We start from the raw sequence: 21,680 nt of genomic DNA on the forward strand, positions 1-21,680 counted from the left end.
TTCAACGATCCGCCGTAAAAAATTTATAAAGGTCGACAGGTACGTACTGGATATGTCACGAATCGCTCCAGAAATACTACACAATCAATAGACGCTCGTTTAAAGTTTTATAGAAATGGTCTACAGTATAACTTACCTGCTAGTTTGTGGGTTTCTCATGCATCTAAGTCGAAGTTTATTTGCGAACTTTTGTTGCCGGTCTAGGCATAATTATATTCTCGTAAGGAAAATTGCTACATGTTCTGTGTATAATAGAAGTTAGGTTTAATGTGTTGACAATCTGGTGTAATTATACACTCAACATCAAACTTAATGGCGTACTTTGGTTTCATTAGAACACATTGTTCGACTTTGACGAGCGGGAGGAAAAATAACAGGGATAAAAACTTTAGAAAACAATATAAATTTTTATTAATATTAAAATGATATACAATTTAAGTATAACAATAATAATAATATTACTGCTCCTATAAAAACAAAATTGTGTCAGTTATGTTATACAGCAGACAACAACGGCTATGATTATTTTTATTCTAACAAATATACGAATAGATGGGACTATGTTACATTTAATCAAGTCCTAATTCTAGAACCCCTGCCTTTATATATTCCGAGGTAAATATTTCTACGGTGATATATCTATATTAACTAGCATTAGTCTATCGTTATGACTAAATATAACAAAATGGACGGTCAATTATTAATTAACGTAACGAAAGGTACATAATTTACTTTAATCTTTTTCAAAAATACTTAGCTAGTAAAAAATTGCAAACTATAAAAATCAGTGGCAGTATTTACATTTTGATTATTTACATAATTTTCAAACTTACTAATATAATTGCGTTAGCATAACATACTACGAAAAGTTAATAAGTTTATCACAGTCTCTCATTTTCACTAACTCCTAAGATTTTATCTTAAAAGCGATTGAGCTGGCGGTATTCACATTTTCCGTAATTTCCTATTCCTTGACAAATTATTAATTTTAAATAGGTAAAAATTATGAAGCAAATACAGTAGTAAGTTTGTATTCAATTCAATCCTTATTGCACCATCCCAACCACCAAAAGTAGATATGTACAAAATAAAAGATACAAGTTAAAGTGAAAAGAGAAGAATTGTATGTACACACAAGCATAATGAGTGATAACATCAATAACCGTAAAATAATATAAGTAGGTAATCATAAATTATGTACAAATAAACTCGATACAAACATTTAAAATTAATGAATATGTAATAATTAAGACTAGCTTACGTTGGCCAACACGAAAATACAGACAGTACGAATTTACTCTAAAATAAGTGAAGAAGCTCGATCTGTGCTAGGGTTAGTTTTGCGCAGCTTAATGGTAGCAAAGTTGTTAGACCTGAAAAAGACCCAAACCATGAGACCAAGTGCATAGAACGAGAACATGCAAATAAATTAAACAAAGAATTAGACAATAAAAGTTATTTCCTGGCGGAAGCGTCGAGGCCCCACAGATCGTACCACGGCCCGTACATGTTGCCGTTATGCGGCGACTTTTCGTCGTATTTTGCCCCATATTCCGGGTTCTTTAACCGCTTCTGCAGAGTTTCTCCGTATTCCATAAGCCCGATATCCTGCTCGTGTTTACTGCCGGAATTGTTACTGTTGGTTTTAGCCAGCTTGGTCCTTGGTATAAACTGCCTGTTTTCCACGGCATCGGACAGCTCGTCATTGGTCGAATCGTAATATTTCATTTTATCGCGTTTTTCAGATTCAGAATTTGATCGTCTGTTCGACACAATTCGGTTATCCATGTCCGAATCGATACTTTCGTAACTTGGCCTGCCCCGTTTCTCGTTTGAGTTATTGCGTTTGTTGGAATCGGCATAATATCGGCGTTTTTCCTGGGCATTAGTTTCATTATTCCTTTTATTATGATTCTGTGAGTAATATCTGTCGTTATCGGACCTATCTTTATCTCCAGTATCGGTCGGAGACTCGATCCCGAACGTTTTGAAACTGTGTCGTTTTTCCTCGTATTGAATTATGTCGTCGTTTGAATTTTCCAGGAGCATTTTCTTTTCGCTGTTGCGGAGGTTCTTCTCGGCGACGCTGTTACGAATTTGATTGTTGCCACTATTGGGTGAGAACTTACTCGACTTGGACAGTTTTTCTAATTTTTTGCCAATTTCGGCAACGTTAGGGAAGTGGTTGTCTTGCTTGTTCACGTTCTGATCGTCGACTAAAATACAGTCGTAAGGATCATCGCTTGTTATTTCAGAGTCGGAGTCGGATTCGGGACCTGACGAGTCGTTATTGTACTGTTGTAAAATATTCTTGCGGTTGACAGTTTTCATCATCAAACCGTCACCGTCATCGTCGTAGAACTGATCGTCTAGATTCTGCTTATTATTTACCTTGTGGTAACCGTAATCCCCGTTCTCCATGTCAGCGTCACGCCGAGCTTTCTCTCTGAAGCTTTTTCGCACGTTCTCCACGTTCTTCCTAATCTGTTCCTTCTCCTTTCTGTTTTCTTCTTGATTTTGATTTGCGTTAATCGTTCGATCGGAGTCGTTTGATCTGTCACGACTAGGTCTCTTTACTCGTTCTTGACTGTTAAATTTATTTCGACGTTTCATTTTATCTTCCACGTCTACGAGGTCGCGATGTCGCCACAAAGACATACCTTCTAGAATTTCGTTATCCGAACTGTTTTTGCCAAATTTCCAGAAGGATTTAGTTCTTTTAACAATGCCCCTTCTTTCTCTGGAAGCGTCCTGGTCATCCGACATGTAATATCTGTTATCAATAAGGTTCCCGTGACTGCTAGACTGTCTAATGTTGTTCTTTTTCATCGTGTTATTATTGTTGTCACTGACTGGTTGACGACGAGGTCTTCTGTGGTGATAATAATATAACAGATCAAGACAAATACTGGAGTTAAGCTAACTATACACAGCAAAACTGGATTGGCGGTTTACTTCAATTAGAGTCCATTCCCAGAGAAAAGAATTATCGTGCAATAACATCTCTACATTGAAATCAGATTGACGATTTCGATTTATCAACAAGAAATTATGTTAATTGTGAAAGATCTTACAATGCGCGCTCTTGAATATAAAACCATTGCAAAAGGTAACAATTTCCCGGATAGACAACGTATGTAAGACTTTTATTGCGCTTCTGCAAAGCACGTCACAATGACACATGTTATATTAAACCCACTATAAGAATGATGGCTTATACCACCTACGTGCAGCTGCCTTCCACGTACAATTCTTATTCCGTCAGGTACAATAACGTATCGTCTTTTATTGGATAGTTCTGATTTCAATGTTATTAAGTGAGGGACAAAGCCATAGTATCATAATCGGGCATGCATGGTGATTCAACAAAGTCGAATAAAAACTAGTTAATAGTGCATGTCTGCGGAATATCGAGAGAAATCGTTTCCATAGGATTGGACGTCCGAGTACGGTCGATAGTTGTATCTAAAACAACAAAACTGGTTTAAACTGCAGTTTTAAACAACGTATTGGTGCAATTGAAGTAAACGCCTAACACAGTAGTCGCTGTGCAGTCGCAATTCTGAAACAGTATGAGGTCTCTCGGCAAATCAGGAAACTATCGGTGTGTGCAGGGTTAAACGCTCGTTTTGTGCAAAAGTAGTTCGCCAATTGGTTCGACGTCGGAGTTGACATTTCTGATTGTGTGTAAACACAGATATATGTACTACTTAACGCGATATTGTTGTAACAGAAATTTGTTTCACAGTATATATGGCTTTTCATTAATGTATTATAGCAGATTTATATCTACCTACAAGTGCAATGAAATATAGTAGTGTTTCTCTTAAACATTTCGGTTCGAGCAAAAGAAACACAAAATTATTTCAAGGTATTTAGACAATAATTGTAAAAAATTAGTTTTCTTCGTGATAAGACAATGTTGTTACGAGAGGTACAGAGGTCACAGTTGACATAATTACCGATGATGATGACCGGTCTGTACGATCGAAACTAGTCCTAAATAAATTCTGTACAAAATAAGTGGTTCTAAACTCTTTTTACTTCCTGAGCGTAAACATGGTCGAATCCATCGGACGATTCGATACATTAATATGTTCTCGACGTTTCATGACTCTAGAGTACGAAAGAGAGTCTATCTCTCTGTCTGTTTGTCGTCTGTGTTTATTTATGTTAAACAGATAATCTCGGAAATTGCTGGACCGATTGTTGTAAAATTTTATATGTCTATTAAGAATATCGTGTAGATAGTAAAACGTTAACTAACATTTTGCTAAGCATCTCCACCAACAACAGGATGATGTCATCTCCAACATTTACGTTGGTATACTGCACTTGTGGTTTGTTTTTACCCTTGATATCGAGATTTTTGTAAAAAAATCGAAATTATATAAAAATATTTGTAATTTAACTTGTAAACTGTAAAACGGAATGGTCTGGAATCCTGCAAACATTTTAAAGTTATCGTATGCATAAACCGTTAATGAAAATTTATTCAGTTACCTCCTTCCAAAATAAATCCTATCTAAAATAATATGATGACTTCATACTTGTGGTTTATCAATGCATTTATAATTTTTATAATTACTTATGTCGCGGTACAATAACACGTTGCTAAGCGGAGAAGAGATAAGCTCCTTCGTAGTCTAGTGGTAAAGGCTCCCGCCCGGCAAGCGGTAAACGTGTGGTTCGATTCCCACCAGAAAAGCAACATTTTTCTTCGTTTACCTACACTTAGAATAATTAAATGGATGAGCCAATCTATTTTGTTTTGCTAAACAATTGATAACTTTAGACAAATGTTTTGTAGAAAACCTGAAGGTACTCGCTATGCTTGCATTCGAAGCGTTATTTTTTTAAAGTTTCGGAACAGAAGTATCCAAGAAAGAGTCTTAGTTAAGTTGTTTGGGTTCAATTGTAACAATAAATCTCTACAGTTTGAAAAAAAACACTCTTGGACTACGAGCGCAGCGAGCACGTCAAGATTTCCAAACTTTAGTAATCGCAGTTGATTTAATGATTCACTGTTTTATAGACGATAAATATACATTTTTTTTAAATAATTTAGATTCTCAGGGACAAAAGTCGCTGCGCTCGCATTTCAAGAGTGTTTTTTGCAGTTACACTCATAGTAGTGATAAAGAAAAAATTTCGGCGAAGCTGTCAACGTTTTGTTGTAATAACAAATCTTTAGGCGTATTACTTAAAAAAAAACAAACCCTTAGAATGCGAGCGCAGCGGTCACGTTCAAGATACTTGTGTCCCTCCGAATTTAATATTCATAAATATCTTCAAAATTCACTTTTTTAGACACTAAAAAATTCTCTCGTTAATAATTATTTAGCTTCCCAGGGCCACCGACACATAATTTTGAATAACATACTCGCTGCACTCGCATTCTGAATGTTCTTTTTTTTAAATAATTTAATGTCATAAAAACATTTCTGAATGAACAATAGTTATTATGATAATAATTCTGGATATTTCTCTGTAGAGGTTAATTACTTTGAAAAAGTGAATCTCTAAAATGCGAGCATAGTGTTCTAATCCCACAGGCATTCGTGATCACAAACAATTTTTATACTCGCATTTTAATAACAAGAAAATTTTTCTTAATAATTTAGCTTCCCAGGGATACCAATAAATAATTTTTTAATTACACCTAAACGTGCTCGCTGCGCTCTATTTTTAAACTTGTTTTTTTTTGCAGAGTTATTCTTACAGAACTCTGCAGGAAAGAGTCTCAGCGAAGACGTTTAAATTCCTGTAGTCTCCCCAACTTTACCAGATAATTACATACATTTTTAGGATTCACCTTTTTTATTAAAAAAATTCTTATTCATAACAGGAACACTGCCGAGTATTTTTTAATATCACCTAAACGCTCGCATTCTTATTGTTCTTTTTTAAAGTAATGCGGTGAGGAGGCTACTTAGGTTTATTTTATTAGAACAATCCTATAGATAACTTTACTGAATAATTTTTGACAAAAATTTTGACCGAAGAAATCTGATCTGACCGAACCTGACCTGACCAAATTTTTGGAATCTTACTGTTCTAACCTTTTACTTTCATAATTTTTACTATCGCACGACTTTATTTTTATTATTGTCCAGTGTCCATACATCAAAAGGAAAGTATTTTTTTAACATTAGAATGATAAGTATTGCTCAAAGATGCCTATGAAACATAAATTCAAAAATCCTTGAAAATGTTGTACCACCAAATTTTAAAAATATCCTGAAAAATATCTCAGTGAGATTACTAATTAGCTTAAAATATCCTAGAAGCTTTTCAAGAGGAGACAGTTTGCTGTAGTAGCACTTTAGTTTTTAAAAGTTTCCTGAACAAGCGGAAACTTTAAAGCGCATATAAGATAGTTAATATAAAAGCTGGGACGGAAAAATAATTTCCTGCTCCGAGAAAGCTGTTTATCCTAAAATAAATGACAAGTTTAATGAGTTACCTAACTTTTGAAGAGTCAATTTCTGCATCATCTCATGCACTCACTCGACGCTTTCTAAGACGAGATAACGTCTACAAGTAAAAATAGTTATGTTTGCTCTTTCCGGAATCTCGGTGACTCCATAAAAAAAATTGCTAAATAAAGTCTTATTGAAAAATAAGCCCTGAGGGTGACCTTGTTTCTGATTTAGTGTATTGTTTCAAATTTAATATTCCTTTATTAACTGTTTACGTAGAATGTCTGAAGAAAATTAATACTCCTACACAAAACGATTTATTTTACCGAATATCTTAGAAGCCGCTCTCCATCGCTCACCCAATACCCTGGGTTATGTTTCCGAGGCGAGGGATTTTCAGAGTAAAAAACTCAGACTTTTATCTTATTTTTATGTCTCCTTCCGAATTGCGTCGTTTTGCTTAAGATTAATTTTTTAATTTTTTTTGCAACATCGGTTCATAAAAGTCGGTGGCATGTTTTATTTAGTGAAAAATATTTTTTTCTTTTGTTATGAAAAAAAGCTGCTCTTACATCGCCTTTAATCAACAATTCTTACGTAGTCACTGTGGCAAAGGTCAGAGTTCGGTCGTGTAATACGCTATTTGGCTCTTTGGATATGGTCGATATTTTCTCGGCGAGGACAAAATTGAGTTGACGTTACCGAAACGCAAAGTAATTATTTATTAAAGAGGTTAAATTATAGAATCAACAGGCTTCTTAATAAATTTAATGTGTCGACAATTCAGCACCGAGCTGTCTCTGTAAGGTTTGTTAGGAATTGTTTTTATTTAAACAATCCACTTTTTTTCTTTCTGTGCAGCTCCATTACTCCCTTTTCTTGAAAATCTGGTAGAAGTTAAGAGGACGAAATAATCGTTAGATACTCGAAGATATTCGCTTCAGGTCCACCTCAAATCTCGAAATCTTTTAAACTAAACGTGCCTTTCAAAGCGGTATGCTTTGTTCTTTCGCACCATTAAATCGCAGAAAATTCACCTTTACCAAGTGTCAAACTAAAGTCATTTTGGGCATTTTTTTTCAATAAAGCTTTATTAGAGAAGGCAACGGGACTATGTTTCGAAGTGTTTAAAAATATAAAAGTTTTATCAGGAATCTAGTACACAACTCTTTTATATGATATACAGCAACAAGAGAAAAATAAGTGCCTTAATTTCATCCATTCTTATTTACATATCGACTGTGCGAGATTTTGTTTTACAGGTAAAAGCTTTCCTATGAGTTGAAATATATTGATACGAGGTAAAAGCCAAGTATAACGATAAGTTAAACGGCGTACTAAAATGGAGTCGAAAGTGTTATAGCGATTGGAAGTTCGAGACTATCGAGCGTGTATTGTATCATAAATTTGTTGTGTAACGTATTAACAATAATTTTTATAAAGTATGTAGAAAATACAAAGCAAAATGTTTTATAAATTTTCACCAATACTTTTAACCTAAGAACTTAGCGAAATTTTATTTACTGCCAAACTCACTTTTGAAGAACAAGAAGTGCTGCATATTTTACTATAACGTTTATCCCCACGATACCGAAAGCACACAAAATATTTGTCGACTCGTTTCGCCAACCGCGTTGGCATTATCTAGATAAAACTAAAACGTGTAGACAAACATTTTGAGCTGTCGGCGTTGTGGGGATAAAGGTTTTAGTATTTCAGATCAAGAAGATTATTCCGTATTTTTTAATACAAGTTTATTCATTTTTGACTTGCTCAAAATTCTTCTAATATGTGGATGTGTCTCATAACAAAGTAAAAATCTCAATAACTATCAACTTTAAATATAGAAAATACTTAACAAAAAAGAAAGAAAACGAAAATTAAAATAAAATGAATGCATAAAATATAGGTTGTTCTATTTGAAAAATCTGAAATATTTGAAAATTGTAATAATTAAAAATTTTTTATAAACACTCTGTATACGAAAATTTCATTTCAGTTGTGTCAGAACAAAACGTATTATAACAGAGATATTAAAAAGAACCCTACTGCGATTTTTTGGGAACCTTTCCATTGCTAAATAGTTTCAAGAAAATTTAAATAACTTGGCAACGTCGCATTTGTATTTCAAAAATAACCTATAGTTGCAAAGCCTGAGAAGAAGCCAATCCAAAGTGTGTAAAAATGTATAGGATGTTGCATTAAAAAAAGAAGTTATTAGGTACACCTTAAAAACAGAACACTCTGTATAGTTAACAATAATTTCAAAGTATAGTTCTCAAAGAACCTTTGACACTTTTAATTTGCAAAAATTAATGAGATGTTGAGTAACGCACGCTTAGTGATTTACTTTGTATATAGTTTGTTTCCAATTTTTTATTTTTCCAATTTTTTTTCTGATATGTACAATAGAAGTAAGGGTACCTAATCAATTTTTTCGGTACCAACATTTTATCAAAAATTCGAAAGAATTTGTAGTGTTGTTCTTTAGGGCAATTGTATAGTACTGCGAACATTTCAAAATAAATTGATTCAGTATATTTTCGCCAGTTCTAATTCGGTTTTATGATGTGTAAAAGTTAACTTCCTTTACAATAGATTACTACTCCCGCAAATGGGTCAGTCATAAATAAGGATTTAACCATGCCGTCACCATTATACTGTATAATGGTTAAATCCTTAAGTTAATTTTTATACAATCATAAAACCGAATTAGAACTGGGGATCTATAATTTGTGTTAGTTCTAACAAGAGATATGGATTTATGAAAAAATCTGCCTTTTCGTATTCTGAAAGCTGGAAAACGTTTACAAAATATAAAATTGGATATTTATTAAAATAACTGTACTATACAGGTGTCCCGAATAAAATTGCTCGGCTTTATATCTTGAGAACGGACAGAATTATTGAAATTCTGGAAACGACATTGTTTTTAGCTTGAAGAGGACGTTCAGTTGCAAATATGACGCATATTTGTCGACGTCTAGATCTCGACGTAAAACTATATTTCTTTTAAATTGCAAAGTATATATTTTTTAACGGGTTTTCTTAGACCATTAAATTACGTTTACAGTGATTTAAACACTTCATGTGTTGCATCGGTTTTAACTCTAAAAAATATAAATTATTTAAATGACGAAATATATTTGTAATTACCATATATTATGGAAACAGATCTGGAAACATTTAAGATTATTACCGTTAATTTTTAACGTCAGAAATTTTCAATTACCGCGATGTTTTTTTACGAAAATGATTCAATATTTTAATTCGAAAAAACATTTATTATGAAAACTGGATCGATAATCAAGACCCTATGCGATGGCCAGCTCGCAGCCCAGATTTAATTTCCTTAGGTTTTACGTTGTGGCGATATATCAGATTAAATATACTGGACAGGGGGTGTTTGATAGTTTTTAACGCGTCATACGTTATTAACAGCGAATTCATAAGAAATTTGGTGTTCACTGCGAAATGACAATTCGAATATATCCTTAGATGACTGTTTTTGAAATAGATTTTACTAATTTTTCTCAAAATACACTCGTAGTACTCTAATTCAGTCAAGATAAATTTTTGATATTTACAACTTTTATTTAAAAAAAATACAAATGAAAGAAGCTCCTAAGTATTTTACATTATTGTAATAGTAATTTAAAGGCAAAAAGATATACGTTGCAATTGAAAAAATAAACACATGCGTTATATTTGCAATGTACTATATTACGCTTAAGCTAAAGCAAATGAGGTTCACAGAATTTCAATATCCCTAACAGTTCTCAAAATATTATGCCGCGGAGGTTTACTGGGACACCTGTATATAGGATGATTTTTTCAGCCCGAAACTTTCAAATATCTCGTAAAATAAGCACTCTAAGTTTTAGCTTAAAAAGATAACCCTGTATAGAGTGAGTCGATAAAGCGCACTCCCCGATATTTCATTAATTATTACTAGAAATACAAAAAAGGTCACAGACCAAAGTTATATAGTTTTTTTCAGCATCATAAAATAGAATTATTTTCAATTATATCTACAAATGTTCGGCATCTCATTTAAATAGAACACTATATATTTTTACGCAACCTATTTCACATCTTCTTAGACTTTACAAGCATTATATTTTTAAAATTTTGAGGCGACGTTGCCAAGTTAGTGCTATTTTCTTGAAATTTTGTGACAATTCATAGAAAAAATCTATGAGTATTTTTAACGTATGTGCTATAATGTACATAGATAAAGAGAGATAAAATTACAGATAAAATTTAACGACAAAGGAACGTCATTTACGTCAAAATTTTCAGGAGAATATACAGACTATAGGTATAGACGTAGGTTTAGCCAAATTGTAATATAGTAAAAATTTAGGTTAACACCATAGTGTTATTTATGTCAATTATGTTTAGACACTTAAAATGCAGTGGCTAAAGCTTCAAAACTTTGGCAAATCAAGCGTAGGCTATTAGTGCGTATCCACTTTGTCGTTAAGTTTTGTCTGCAACTTTATGCACTTCGTTGTGATATCAATAAAGTTGGCTCCTAGTATACATAGTGTTTATCAAAAAGTAAGATTTTTCAAACAGAGTACTCTGTATTTTATGACTGCATTTTATTACAATTTTAAATGTAGAGAATATTAAAAACAAAATAAATAAATAAAAGACAAAGTAAGATACCGTAATAAAACACACAGCGTTTTATTTAAAGAAATTGAGATATATGCTATCAGTAAACGCATACTTTGTCTACTTATATAAGAATGCACCACTGATTGTTAAAAAATTTCAAGAAAATTAAAATAACTTTGACCATGTAGAAATATATAGGGTGTTCCTTTTTGTCTTAAAAATATTAGGTTATATGCTGCTTCTGAAGAACAGAACACTCTAAGCTTAAAATAATTTTAGTTGATGATGTTTATAGAACCGTGTAACTTATAGTTCATATTAGTTATTGGTTCACTGTGTATCATATATTTATATATCATTATTTAAAGTTAAAATGAAAATGTTTCTACTACATTATCTCTACTACTTTCAAACATTACGTATTTATCACATGCACACAATACAATATTTTTCGACTTCAAAAGTAGCTGAGTTGTTTATTTTGGAATTTAAGGAACTTTGTTTTAGAAAAAAATGAACGCCTTCCATTAATCAACAAAAAATAGACGATGATAGCGCAATGACGGTGACTTTCGTTTTCGCGTACTTCACTTAACTTGTCATGAAACTCAGCTTTTACTACATACCCTTCAATCAACTGACTAGAGAGCTATTGCTTGGGAAGAAATTTTGGAAATCTGCTACAATATGTTAAAATAACATATAGATCTCGACAACGAACAAATGGCTAGAAATAAAATATGAGTCAGACAACCACAAACGTGAAGATTCATTTAAATATACAAATCTAAAAATTTTCCTCATACTAATAATAAATTATGAAATACATTAAAAAAAAACTCCATCATATACGTTTTTTGTATTTTTGATATATTTTTTATTTTTTATGTATCCTTTGTATACATTTTTGCACTATATTTTTTCGTCGATTTCACGTCAAATAATATAAAACCGGCCTATATACTCTGCGATGTTTCCTACCGTCTAACCCCGACCATTTTGCCTGATTTGCCGATATTTTCCGCAAATTTCCCCGGAGCTGAGTAACCCCTCACCAAGCCATCCCGCCACGTCACAAACAAAACGAGTCCGTGCACATTACTTACCGAGCCGGCAATTTAGTTTGTCCAGGAATGGAATCGTCATCAGAATAATCAATTTCCGGTTGCGGCGGAGGGTCATTGCTGAACCCGGAATCGTTACTACTATGCAACGACACGTTTCCGACCGGACCGCCGATCTTGCCGCCCTTGCCCTGCAGATGAAGGGGCAGCGGCGCCCCCGCGGTGGGCCTGTCACCGCGGGCGGGCTGAGGGTGGGTGGAGTAGGCGCCCGTCGACGGAGTCGAGAAGTTGAATGTCGACGTCGACGACTTGATGCCTGTCTGGTAGGGCGACTGGAAGGTGGAGTTTTCTATGTTCGACTTGAAAGTGGCGCTTTGTGACTGGGGTATGCCGCTCTTCTGGTACGGAAGGGAGGGGGTGGGCACGGGGGCCGGCAGTGCTGGGGGTGGGATATTGTTAGAACCGATCGCTCGCCGAATCTGAAAAAAAGTAACATATGGTTAGCTTAAAGGTTTTTTTAAATCTATTCATTAGTACGAGATCAGTGATCAGACATATGATCTGTTCCAACAGGAATTTGACAGTTTAAAGCAGGAACAAATCGTGTCTATGTAATATTTTTAGCACGTTCCGAGATCAGAATAGGCTTCGGATTTGCATCTCTTTGAAGACAGATAGCTCGTTTTACACCAAATGTTATAAATTATAACGTTTTGACCCGTGAGACTTGATGTCATAAAGCTCAAGGTTCGACTACTTGCAAACGGCATCAAACTGGACAATGTTTTCATCTACATCCCACTGGGGCACAAGCGTTATCTCTGCCTTGTGTGTTGTACAGATTTTTAAAATTAAATCAGTAGACCTAAAATAAGCAAGATTTATTATTACTGGCAATAATAGTCAATTGTAATCGAAATAAACGTTGGCCGTAGAATTGCTCTTCTTTGAACTTATTTTATTTTCTTAACTTTTTTCGTGTTAACAAGGCAAAAATATCACATAATAAGTATTTCAAAATCTATATGAAAGTGTTGGCAGAATTTCTATTTTCTGTATTTTTGTTCACGTTTTACGGCTTATACTAATACCAAAAGGTTTGTTTTCCGTTCCAGTCTGCCTGTCTGTCTGTCTGTTGACCGATTGAATTTTCAGTATACTTTAAACTTATCCTGGGGATATTCAAACGCTAACCAAAGTTTAGGTGTCACCTCCACTAATAATACATATATAATAATGATGACGTCATCCCAAAATTTTGCTAGGTAAATCTTATTTAAATTTTGAAAATTAATATGTTTCAATTCTTATGGTTATTTAATTCGCTCTTATTTCTTACATTAGACATCTAGATTTTTGGGAAAAAATTGCTTTCAAATGGAAATTTGATAATTTTCTTAAAAATATTTGTGTTGTATTGTGGATTTTCACACTGTACACGCAAATGTTTGAAAATAGTGTAATAAAATTTTGCGATATGTTTTTTATAAAAGTATTTCTTCAAAGCAATCTGTTTACGTAAATTTAATTTTAGGTTTTCTCCAGGTTTCACGAAGATGTCGGTCTTCGGTTTTTGTGTGTCTGTCAACTGTTTACTGTTCTTGGTAATTTTATTGGAATGTTTCTAAAATCACGAATTATTTTGAAAATTTAGGTGCACTTTAAGATTATAATGTAGACAGTAGAATTTTGTGTACACATTTTCGCCAAAAAATTGATGACGTCATTAAAATTCTGTTGAGTAAATCGCGCCAAATTTATGGAGACATGTTCAAACTAGCAGGTACAAGCTAGGGTAAAACTTAAAAAAAAGTTAAAATCATCTTTGAATCTGCGTAACAAATTTATATTAGATGCAATGAATACAGAACTTTGACTAAAATCAAATTCGAATAAAATAAATTAAAAAATAATAATTTAATTAAAAATGTTTATCTACGTTGAACAATGTCAAAAAACGTGGTTGTACTGTGGTTAATCTAATTTCGTATTTTAAAATTACCAATAGGACATGTGTCAAAAAAAAAATTCTTGTATTTGAAAACAAAAATAATGCTTGTTTTTGTTCAATGCCACTAATGTTTTAAATTAGTGGTTTCCAGTTTCTTGTTGAGAAAAGAGACTACACATATAAAGAAAAAATAACGCCAAAATGTAAGCCCCACCCACCCGCCCCCATCTCAATTGGGATGAATTTTTCATCAGTTGTCACACCGAGGGGAGGAGTTTAATTGCAAAATCCATATTTCCCTACAAAGATTTACTATTTCGGACACGTTTTAAGTTTTTTGTTGTGAAAAGAAATTTACGTATATTAAAAAACAGTCAAAACTAGTGGCAGAGAGGAAACACAAGACGACTATTTTACTTAAATTCTTGTATTTGAAAATAAAAATAATGCTTGTTTTTGTTCAATACCACTAATAATTTGATGAGATCATCACAAAATTTTGCTAAGTAAATTTAAATTTTGTAAATTAATATTTTTCAGACTTTACGGTTATTTAAATTGGCTCTTATAATTTTCATCAGAAAAATTCGAAGCTTTTAATTGAAAGTTTGAAAAATTATCTTGGAAAATGAAACCGTCTTACATGAAATATTGTAAACATCTTGAAATTATTCATGTTAAAACATTTGTGAATATTTTTGCGTTTATCCCTCCATAAGGTTGATGACGTCAAGTTAAAATTGTATTAGATAAATCCTATCCAAAATTTTTGAGAAAAAACAAAGAGTGCAACAAAATGTGATAGTTTAAGTTAAAAACCACTAAACCAATTCCTCTGGGATTTAGCACATCCCCAACAAAATTTTGATGACGTTATTAAAAAAATTTGGAAAAGTTTGCTTAGTAAATTCTATATAAATTGCCCCTGTTCATACGTGTGGTTTATTAATTCAACCATATTTTTTGTATAAAATTTTCACATCAAAGACTAAGATTAATTATGTACGAGTAGGTAGTATAAAACTGCTAAATATTTTTTTAAAACAGACCAAGCTCATTCAGCCCTTAAAATAGTACTTCTTTTAACCCTTTGCCAGTTGTACCTTCAACTAAAAAAAAATGTTTAAACGTTTTTCAATTTTAGGATTTTGTCTAATGCCAATGATTGAAAGTTGTTCTATTATTCTCTGACTTTATGTTTTTTATTATAATATCTCTTTTTCTTTATGGCAAAAGATTGTTCTCATTTCCATTATGATGATTTTTTTGTTCGTTGTGTGCCGAAGGGCGGAGCTTAATTGCAAAATCTTCATTTCTATACAAGAAATTACTATGTGAAACATGTTTTTAAGTATCGTATTATTCAAAAAAAAACTATTTTTAATATCAAGAGAAAAAAGTCAAATTAACCACAACGAACCCGTCCCGATCCCAGTTGTGATAAACGTTTCCTTCGTAATCAGACCAAGGGATGGAGCTTAATTACCAATTCTATTCTCTCTATAAAAATGTACTATTTTAAATATGCTTTCAGTTTCTTATGGGGAAAAGAGAACTACGTATAATAAGAAGAAAAAAGTAAAACATCAGCCCCGCCCACCCACCCCACCTCAAGTGTGATGATTTTTTTATTCGTCGTGAGCCGGAGGGCGGAGCTTAAATGCAAAATCTTCATTTCTCTACAAAATTTACCGTGTTGTTCAAAGTGAACTATTTATAAATATTTAGAAAAGAAAGTCGAAGATTGAGTCCCACCCATCCGCCCCAATTTCAAACTGAGATGAATTTTTCATTCGTTGTTAGACCGGGGGGCGGACCCTAACTGCAAAATTTATATTTCTCTACAAAAATTTATTTTAAACATTTTTCAGTTTCTCGTTGGTAAAAGAGACTACGCATATTAAGAAAAAAAAGCCAAAATTAAGCCCCGCCCGCCCGCCCCTATCTCAATTGTGATGAATTTTTCATTAGTTGTCACACCAAGGGGCGGAATTTAACTGCAAAATCCATTTCTCTACAAAGATTTACCATTTTGGACATGTTTTAAGTTTCTTGAAAAGAAGACTACGTATCATAAGAAGAAAAAGCAAAACATAAACCCCGCCCACCCGCCCCCATCGCAATTGTGATAATTTTTTTTATACGCCGCGAACCAGGGGGCGGGGTTCTTTGCAAAATATTTATTTTTCTACAAGAAATTACTATTTGAAACATGTTCTTAAGTAATTGTGTTCAAAGAAAACTATATGTGTATTGAGTAAAAAAGAAAGCCAAATAATGAACCCCACCTATACGCGTCTCGATCTCAATTGTGATACATTTTTCATTAGCTTTTGGACCGAGGGGCGGAGCTTAATTACAAAATCCATATTTCTAAACATGTTTTCATTTTCTTTTCGAAACGTATAACAAAAAGAAAAAACAAAATATAAATAAATCTCAATTGTGATCAATTTTTCATTCGTTGTCAGACTGAAGGGTGAAGCTTAATTGCAAAGTTCTTTCTCTACAAGAGTTTATTTTAAACATGTTTCCAGTTTCTTGTTGGGAAAAGAGACTACACATATAAAGAAAAAATAAAGCCAAAATGTAAGCCCCACCCACCCGCCCCCATCTCAATTGTGATGAATTTTTCATTAGTTGTTACACCGAGGGGCGGAGTTTAATTGCAAAATCTATATTTTCCTACAAAGATTTACCATTTTGGACATGTTTTAGGTTTCTTGTTGTGAAAAGAAATTTACGTACATTAAGAACAAAAAAGTCAAAACTACTTGCAGAGAAAAAAACAAAACGACTGTTTTACTGGTCAAATTAAAAATCGTTTAAGTAATTTAGTGAAACTCCTATAATTTGAAACACAAATAGAGCTGGATTTTTAAACCAAAACCGAAAAAATTCGCAATTGTAGCTATTGAATTATTTCCTTGCCCAGAGAAAACCACAGAAAATATTTTATGAAAATTATATTCAGAAATGTTTACTTTGGCCTTTCACATCTTAACTAAGAATACAAACATGCGGAATTCCCGTTTTTGTTTGCCTATCTGTCGGAATTTTTTGTATAAGTTAGTAATCTCCGAAACTATGGCACCGACTACTCTGAAATTTTAACTGTACTTTAAGATTGCAATGAAGATGATAAAAAGCAACATAAAATTTATCTCTTCGTGCCCTCTCAAAAAATTACGAAAACATTTCAAAGTTTTGTTAAGTAAATCTTCATAAGATGCCTGTGGTTTTAGTAAAATATCCCAGAAAATAAACACATTTGATGCCATTAAAAAGTTAATGTGTCAGAAAATACAAAATAAATTTTTATAAAATTCGAAGGGACTCAGTCGTCAGACTAAAAACGAGTGCCCAAATATGACGAAATTTGTTGAACTTAATAAAATGTCAGTACGTATGTACATATTTTGTCTTATTTGATTCCACAATAGGAAAAATATTTTTGTGTATTATTCGTTCCTCTATTTTCCATCCATCAGACGAAAACGCGTTAGACGCTTAAAAGAGAAATAAGCTTGGATTATTATTAAATATGTATGAATTGAGTAAAAACAACTAACGTCTGTTTGAAATTATCTTTTTGTTAAAAATTGGGTGCAGTTATCCCGTTTCGTTAAAAATTTAACATAATATATCTCGCTGGCATCTGGGAGCGGCTAACAATAGCCACTTGCCTTTATCCATCTAATCCGTTAATTAGCGACAACCTAACATCATTTTTACCGCACGACTTGTGCCCATTATCGCGCGACAAATTTTCTCCTTTCTAGTCGAAGTCAAAAGCTCAAGTGACTGAAAAGCATGATTGCAATTGGCAGACGATCTCCAGCAGGTGCACGATGCGAGCTGAATAAATCTAGAACTATGTTGGTATGCGACTCTGGCGCTACTCTACCTGTTTAGCGTTATTGGAGGATCTATGCAAATGCAGGGTGTCTCCGAACATACGAGGGGTTGGAGCTTCTAGCGTCGAGTTGTTACCGGAAGGAGTTGCTGATCCCCCCGGTGACATCACGTTGTTGCCGTTCGTGGGGGTTTGCTGGGGTTGATGAACAGAGCCACCTGCATCGCTACGGTGTGCCGGCGATCTGTAAACAAAGGGGTTGTTACGCACACGATCATTCATCTTTTATCAGCGGGAATCCGACTTTACGTAAGAGAAATACTTATTTATGTACCAGGGGTTGTAAACGGTGTTTTTGTCGGGCACGAATTCACGCACCACCAAAATTTGGCAAATGCAGCTACTTATACTTATAAGTATCGAATGTCACTAGCTAAATATATTCTCCACAGCAGTGTATTTTTTTGCACAAACCATTTTTCTCCAGTCTGCGGGCAAAACATTTGCGAAAATGTGAGTCATTAGCGAGTTTTAAATTAATGGTGCATCTAAATTTCGTTTCATTTATCTCAGCTTATTTTTAGTAAATATGCAGACAGAGTTTCCAGTTAGTGTGGTGTTTAGCAATTTATCATGTAGTTATTACCGAGTGAATTAAAGTGAAGATCCTTTACAAAATAAAAGTGGTAGCAGTTCTTTGTCCTATAAAAATAAAGGAAAATGCATAATGCGCACTATAAATATCTTCAAATGTATAGGAATCTTATTTAGTTTCAAGTTTACGACTTCAGGTCTTGTTATAGCGCTTTGGCCACACACCACGAATTTGGTCAGAGTGGTGTTTGATGTAAAACGACGCTTTTTGTTTTTAGTAGATTCCACGTTTGTGCTTTCTTGTAATGAGGCAAATAATACTACTATTACTAACGAAAGCTTCAAAAATTAACAGCAAAACTTAAATTGCATTTCTGAACTCTACTGTAAATATGATTAATTAAATTTGTGCTTGTAGGATATCACTGAACACATGAAATAATTTAGTTCGTGAATTAACAATCGTTCAGATCATTATTTTATATCATATTTCAAAGCTGCCAAAGATAACAATTGCGAAAAATTTGTGAATACTGTAATGTGATATTTGTTTCAATATCTCTTTTAATAAAATTAAAATGACGAGCAAATGATGTTAATTAATTAAATCAAACAAAATGTGTGGTTATTGTCCTCGCTTTTTGAACTGTTTGAAGGTGTGTTTTGTCATTATTTTTTTTACTAGACGAACTAGACCAGGTGTTTTTAATAATTTTTGTTTTTAATTAAATTTGTTTTGTGGTGCAAAATTTACATACCGGTAGATTGTTAATAAAATTGTGATTGCTGAAATTAATTTATCGCCATACACAAATAAACAAATAAATAAAACTAGAACACACAGCGCAACACTACTGGTGTAATGGTTCGAGTAGTTTTCACGTTTTTATATAAAAATACCACAGCAACATTGTTGGACAAATTCGAATGTAAAATTTAATTTAATTGAAAATCTCGTTGCATAACTTAATATACAAATCCACAAATCCATTTAAGCCCTTTTCAAAATAATAACCTCTTCAAAAAATAGTTATTTATGTATTAAGGGCATAATCAGGGAGATTGTGGCACGAGGGAATGTTTAAAGCCCGACGAAGGAGGGCTTTTAATTTCCTGAGTGCCACAATCGACAATTATGCACGTGGTACATACAACGTTTTATTCTATTTTAGTTTATAAACTATTTTTAACGAAATATTGAGTATTTTCGGCAAGACTGTGTGAATTGTGCCGATGCGAATTTTAATACATAGCTGGCTATTATTTTGATGTTGTTATGGATACCACGTTGATTATTTGATAATTCGTTTTTCAAAATGTAAATTAAAGAAGCGGAAAACGTTTATTCAAACGAAAGTTTAGAAGAATTTGAAGTCGGTCAGGTAATGATTTGATAAAATATTGTTTTTCCAACTTAAGAAAAACGTTGAATATCGAAGCGTGTTTGAATAATTAATTGATTAGAGTAAATGAACAATCAATTGTTGCTTAGCAATTTTTGACAGATTTGTGCTAAAAAGGCCAATTTAAGCCCGCATTTGGGTGCTTATAAATAAGATTATGGTTCTAAAATAGAATAAAATAATAAATACATGAGGCTGAGATCAAATATTTCCATATATTTATATAGATTTTTGTTCAGTTCATTTCCAATTTTAGTAGCAGATTTACAACAATTTTACACATTACTTGAAAGAAATGAAAGAAATATAAATCAGCTGAAATATGTACATATACAGGGTGAGTCACTAAGCATGCGTTCATCTCCTTAATGATTAAAAATAGAAAAAAAGTTGTACTGTTTTTAAGTACCATACACTGAAATCAGATAGAATAGAATACGCGACATATTTTTACCTATTTTGATTGACCTCTTCTTAGGCTTTGTAACCACAGTTTATTTTTTAAATTCCCATGAGACGTTGCCAGATTATTCCAATTTTCTTAAAAATTTTTAGTAATGGAAGGGTTATTTTTTAAGTTAGTCTAACAATATTTTGTGGAGAAATAAATGCGCGCTTTGGTGTGGTATAAATAAAATTGTATTTTAACATCCAGAATGTTCATAAAAAAATCTTAATTTTTACAGTTTTCACATATGATATTTTTTTTTTTTCGGATAGAAGGCTCTGTATCGTATTCTGTTTTTGTATAACTGAAAATTATTTTAATAATTTGCAATTTTTTTCAATACAGGGTGATTAAAAAATGGCGCAATAACTCAACGCTACATTTTTAAGTTCGGGACAAATCATTATTAAAAGATTCCTTACTTCAATTTGATGTTCACTTGAAAAACAAAATATCGATTTAGATTTCTTTATTAAATAAAAAAGGTAAAAAATTAGCCACTGTTATCTTTTAAACAATTTTTAAGTTCTTTGTATTGTAAAATGAAGGAAGGAAAACCATGAATAAAGACATGACATCATGTGCCGAACACTACGTAATGAATTAAAACATAGTCGAATATCTGAAATAGAATTTGAACTTCGAAAGCCTGTGTCTTCTCCATCTGGGCCCTGAGATTTTTTAAATTATTTTTGATTTGTATAATGAACAGTCTTTAATGACATATCATAAAGTTAGTGCGCCATTTTTGAATCACCCTGTATATAAACGTTCCACTTCAAGTGTGTTCTTTTAAAAAGGAAAGCAAAGTATATTTTTATAGATTAAGTGTCGTTATTAAAAAAGGAAAAAAAAGCCAGATACAAGGGTCTTTTGATCATATATTTTCGAGGTAGCTGCAGTTCTTGCTTGGAATACGATCTATAACATATATTTTTTTATTGGTCATAGATGTTATTTTTGAGTTTTTTTTTTAATTTTAGACTCTCAATTAAATTCTTCAATTTTGACGATTAATATTTTAAAAAATTTGGTTCGGAGAATTTTTAACAATTTTTTTTCGAGTTCCTCAGAGCTTTCTTAACAACGTACCATCGAGCTTTTCGCTCATTTTTGGATCACCCTGCATATATATACGTTTTAAAAAATCGAACAAGAATTGAAGTTATTTTATATAGAGTAATTCAACTGGAACACACTATATTTTTTTAAGCTTATAAATTTATTTGTAATTAAACTTGCGTCGGGGTTTAACCTACTGTTTATTCAAATATTAAAAAACCACCTCTTGAATTAAGTTGGTAGCAAATAAAAGG

General features: G+C 32.8%; 1 protein-coding gene across 3 annotated transcripts in view; it reads right to left on the bottom strand.

The window, feature by feature from the left end:
* Positions 1–394: 394 nt before the first annotated feature.
* Positions 395–21,680, bottom strand: part of LOC135134821 (GATA zinc finger domain-containing protein 14) — a 246,291-nt gene continuing 225,005 nt past the window's right edge. For all 3 annotated transcript variants that reach the window (XM_064063657.1, XM_064063656.1, XM_064063658.1), the window contains exons 12-14: positions 17,971–18,163; positions 12,155–12,591; positions 395–2,872 (exon numbers count right to left, since the gene is read on the bottom strand). In XM_064063657.1, coding sequence (XP_063919727.1) covers positions 1,456–2,872; positions 12,155–12,591; positions 17,971–18,163 — 2,047 coding nt within the window. In that variant the 3' untranslated portion in view covers positions 395–1,455. The remainder of the gene's footprint in view (positions 2,873–12,154; positions 12,592–17,970; positions 18,164–21,680) is intronic.

Source organism: Zophobas morio, unplaced genomic scaffold (assembly GCF_036711695.1).
Source record: "Zophobas morio isolate AGI-343-1 ecotype UQ-CSIRO unplaced genomic scaffold, CSIRO_AGI_Zmor_V1 ptg000024l, whole genome shotgun sequence".
Taxonomy (NCBI): Eukaryota; Metazoa; Arthropoda; class Insecta; order Coleoptera; family Tenebrionidae; genus Zophobas; species Zophobas morio.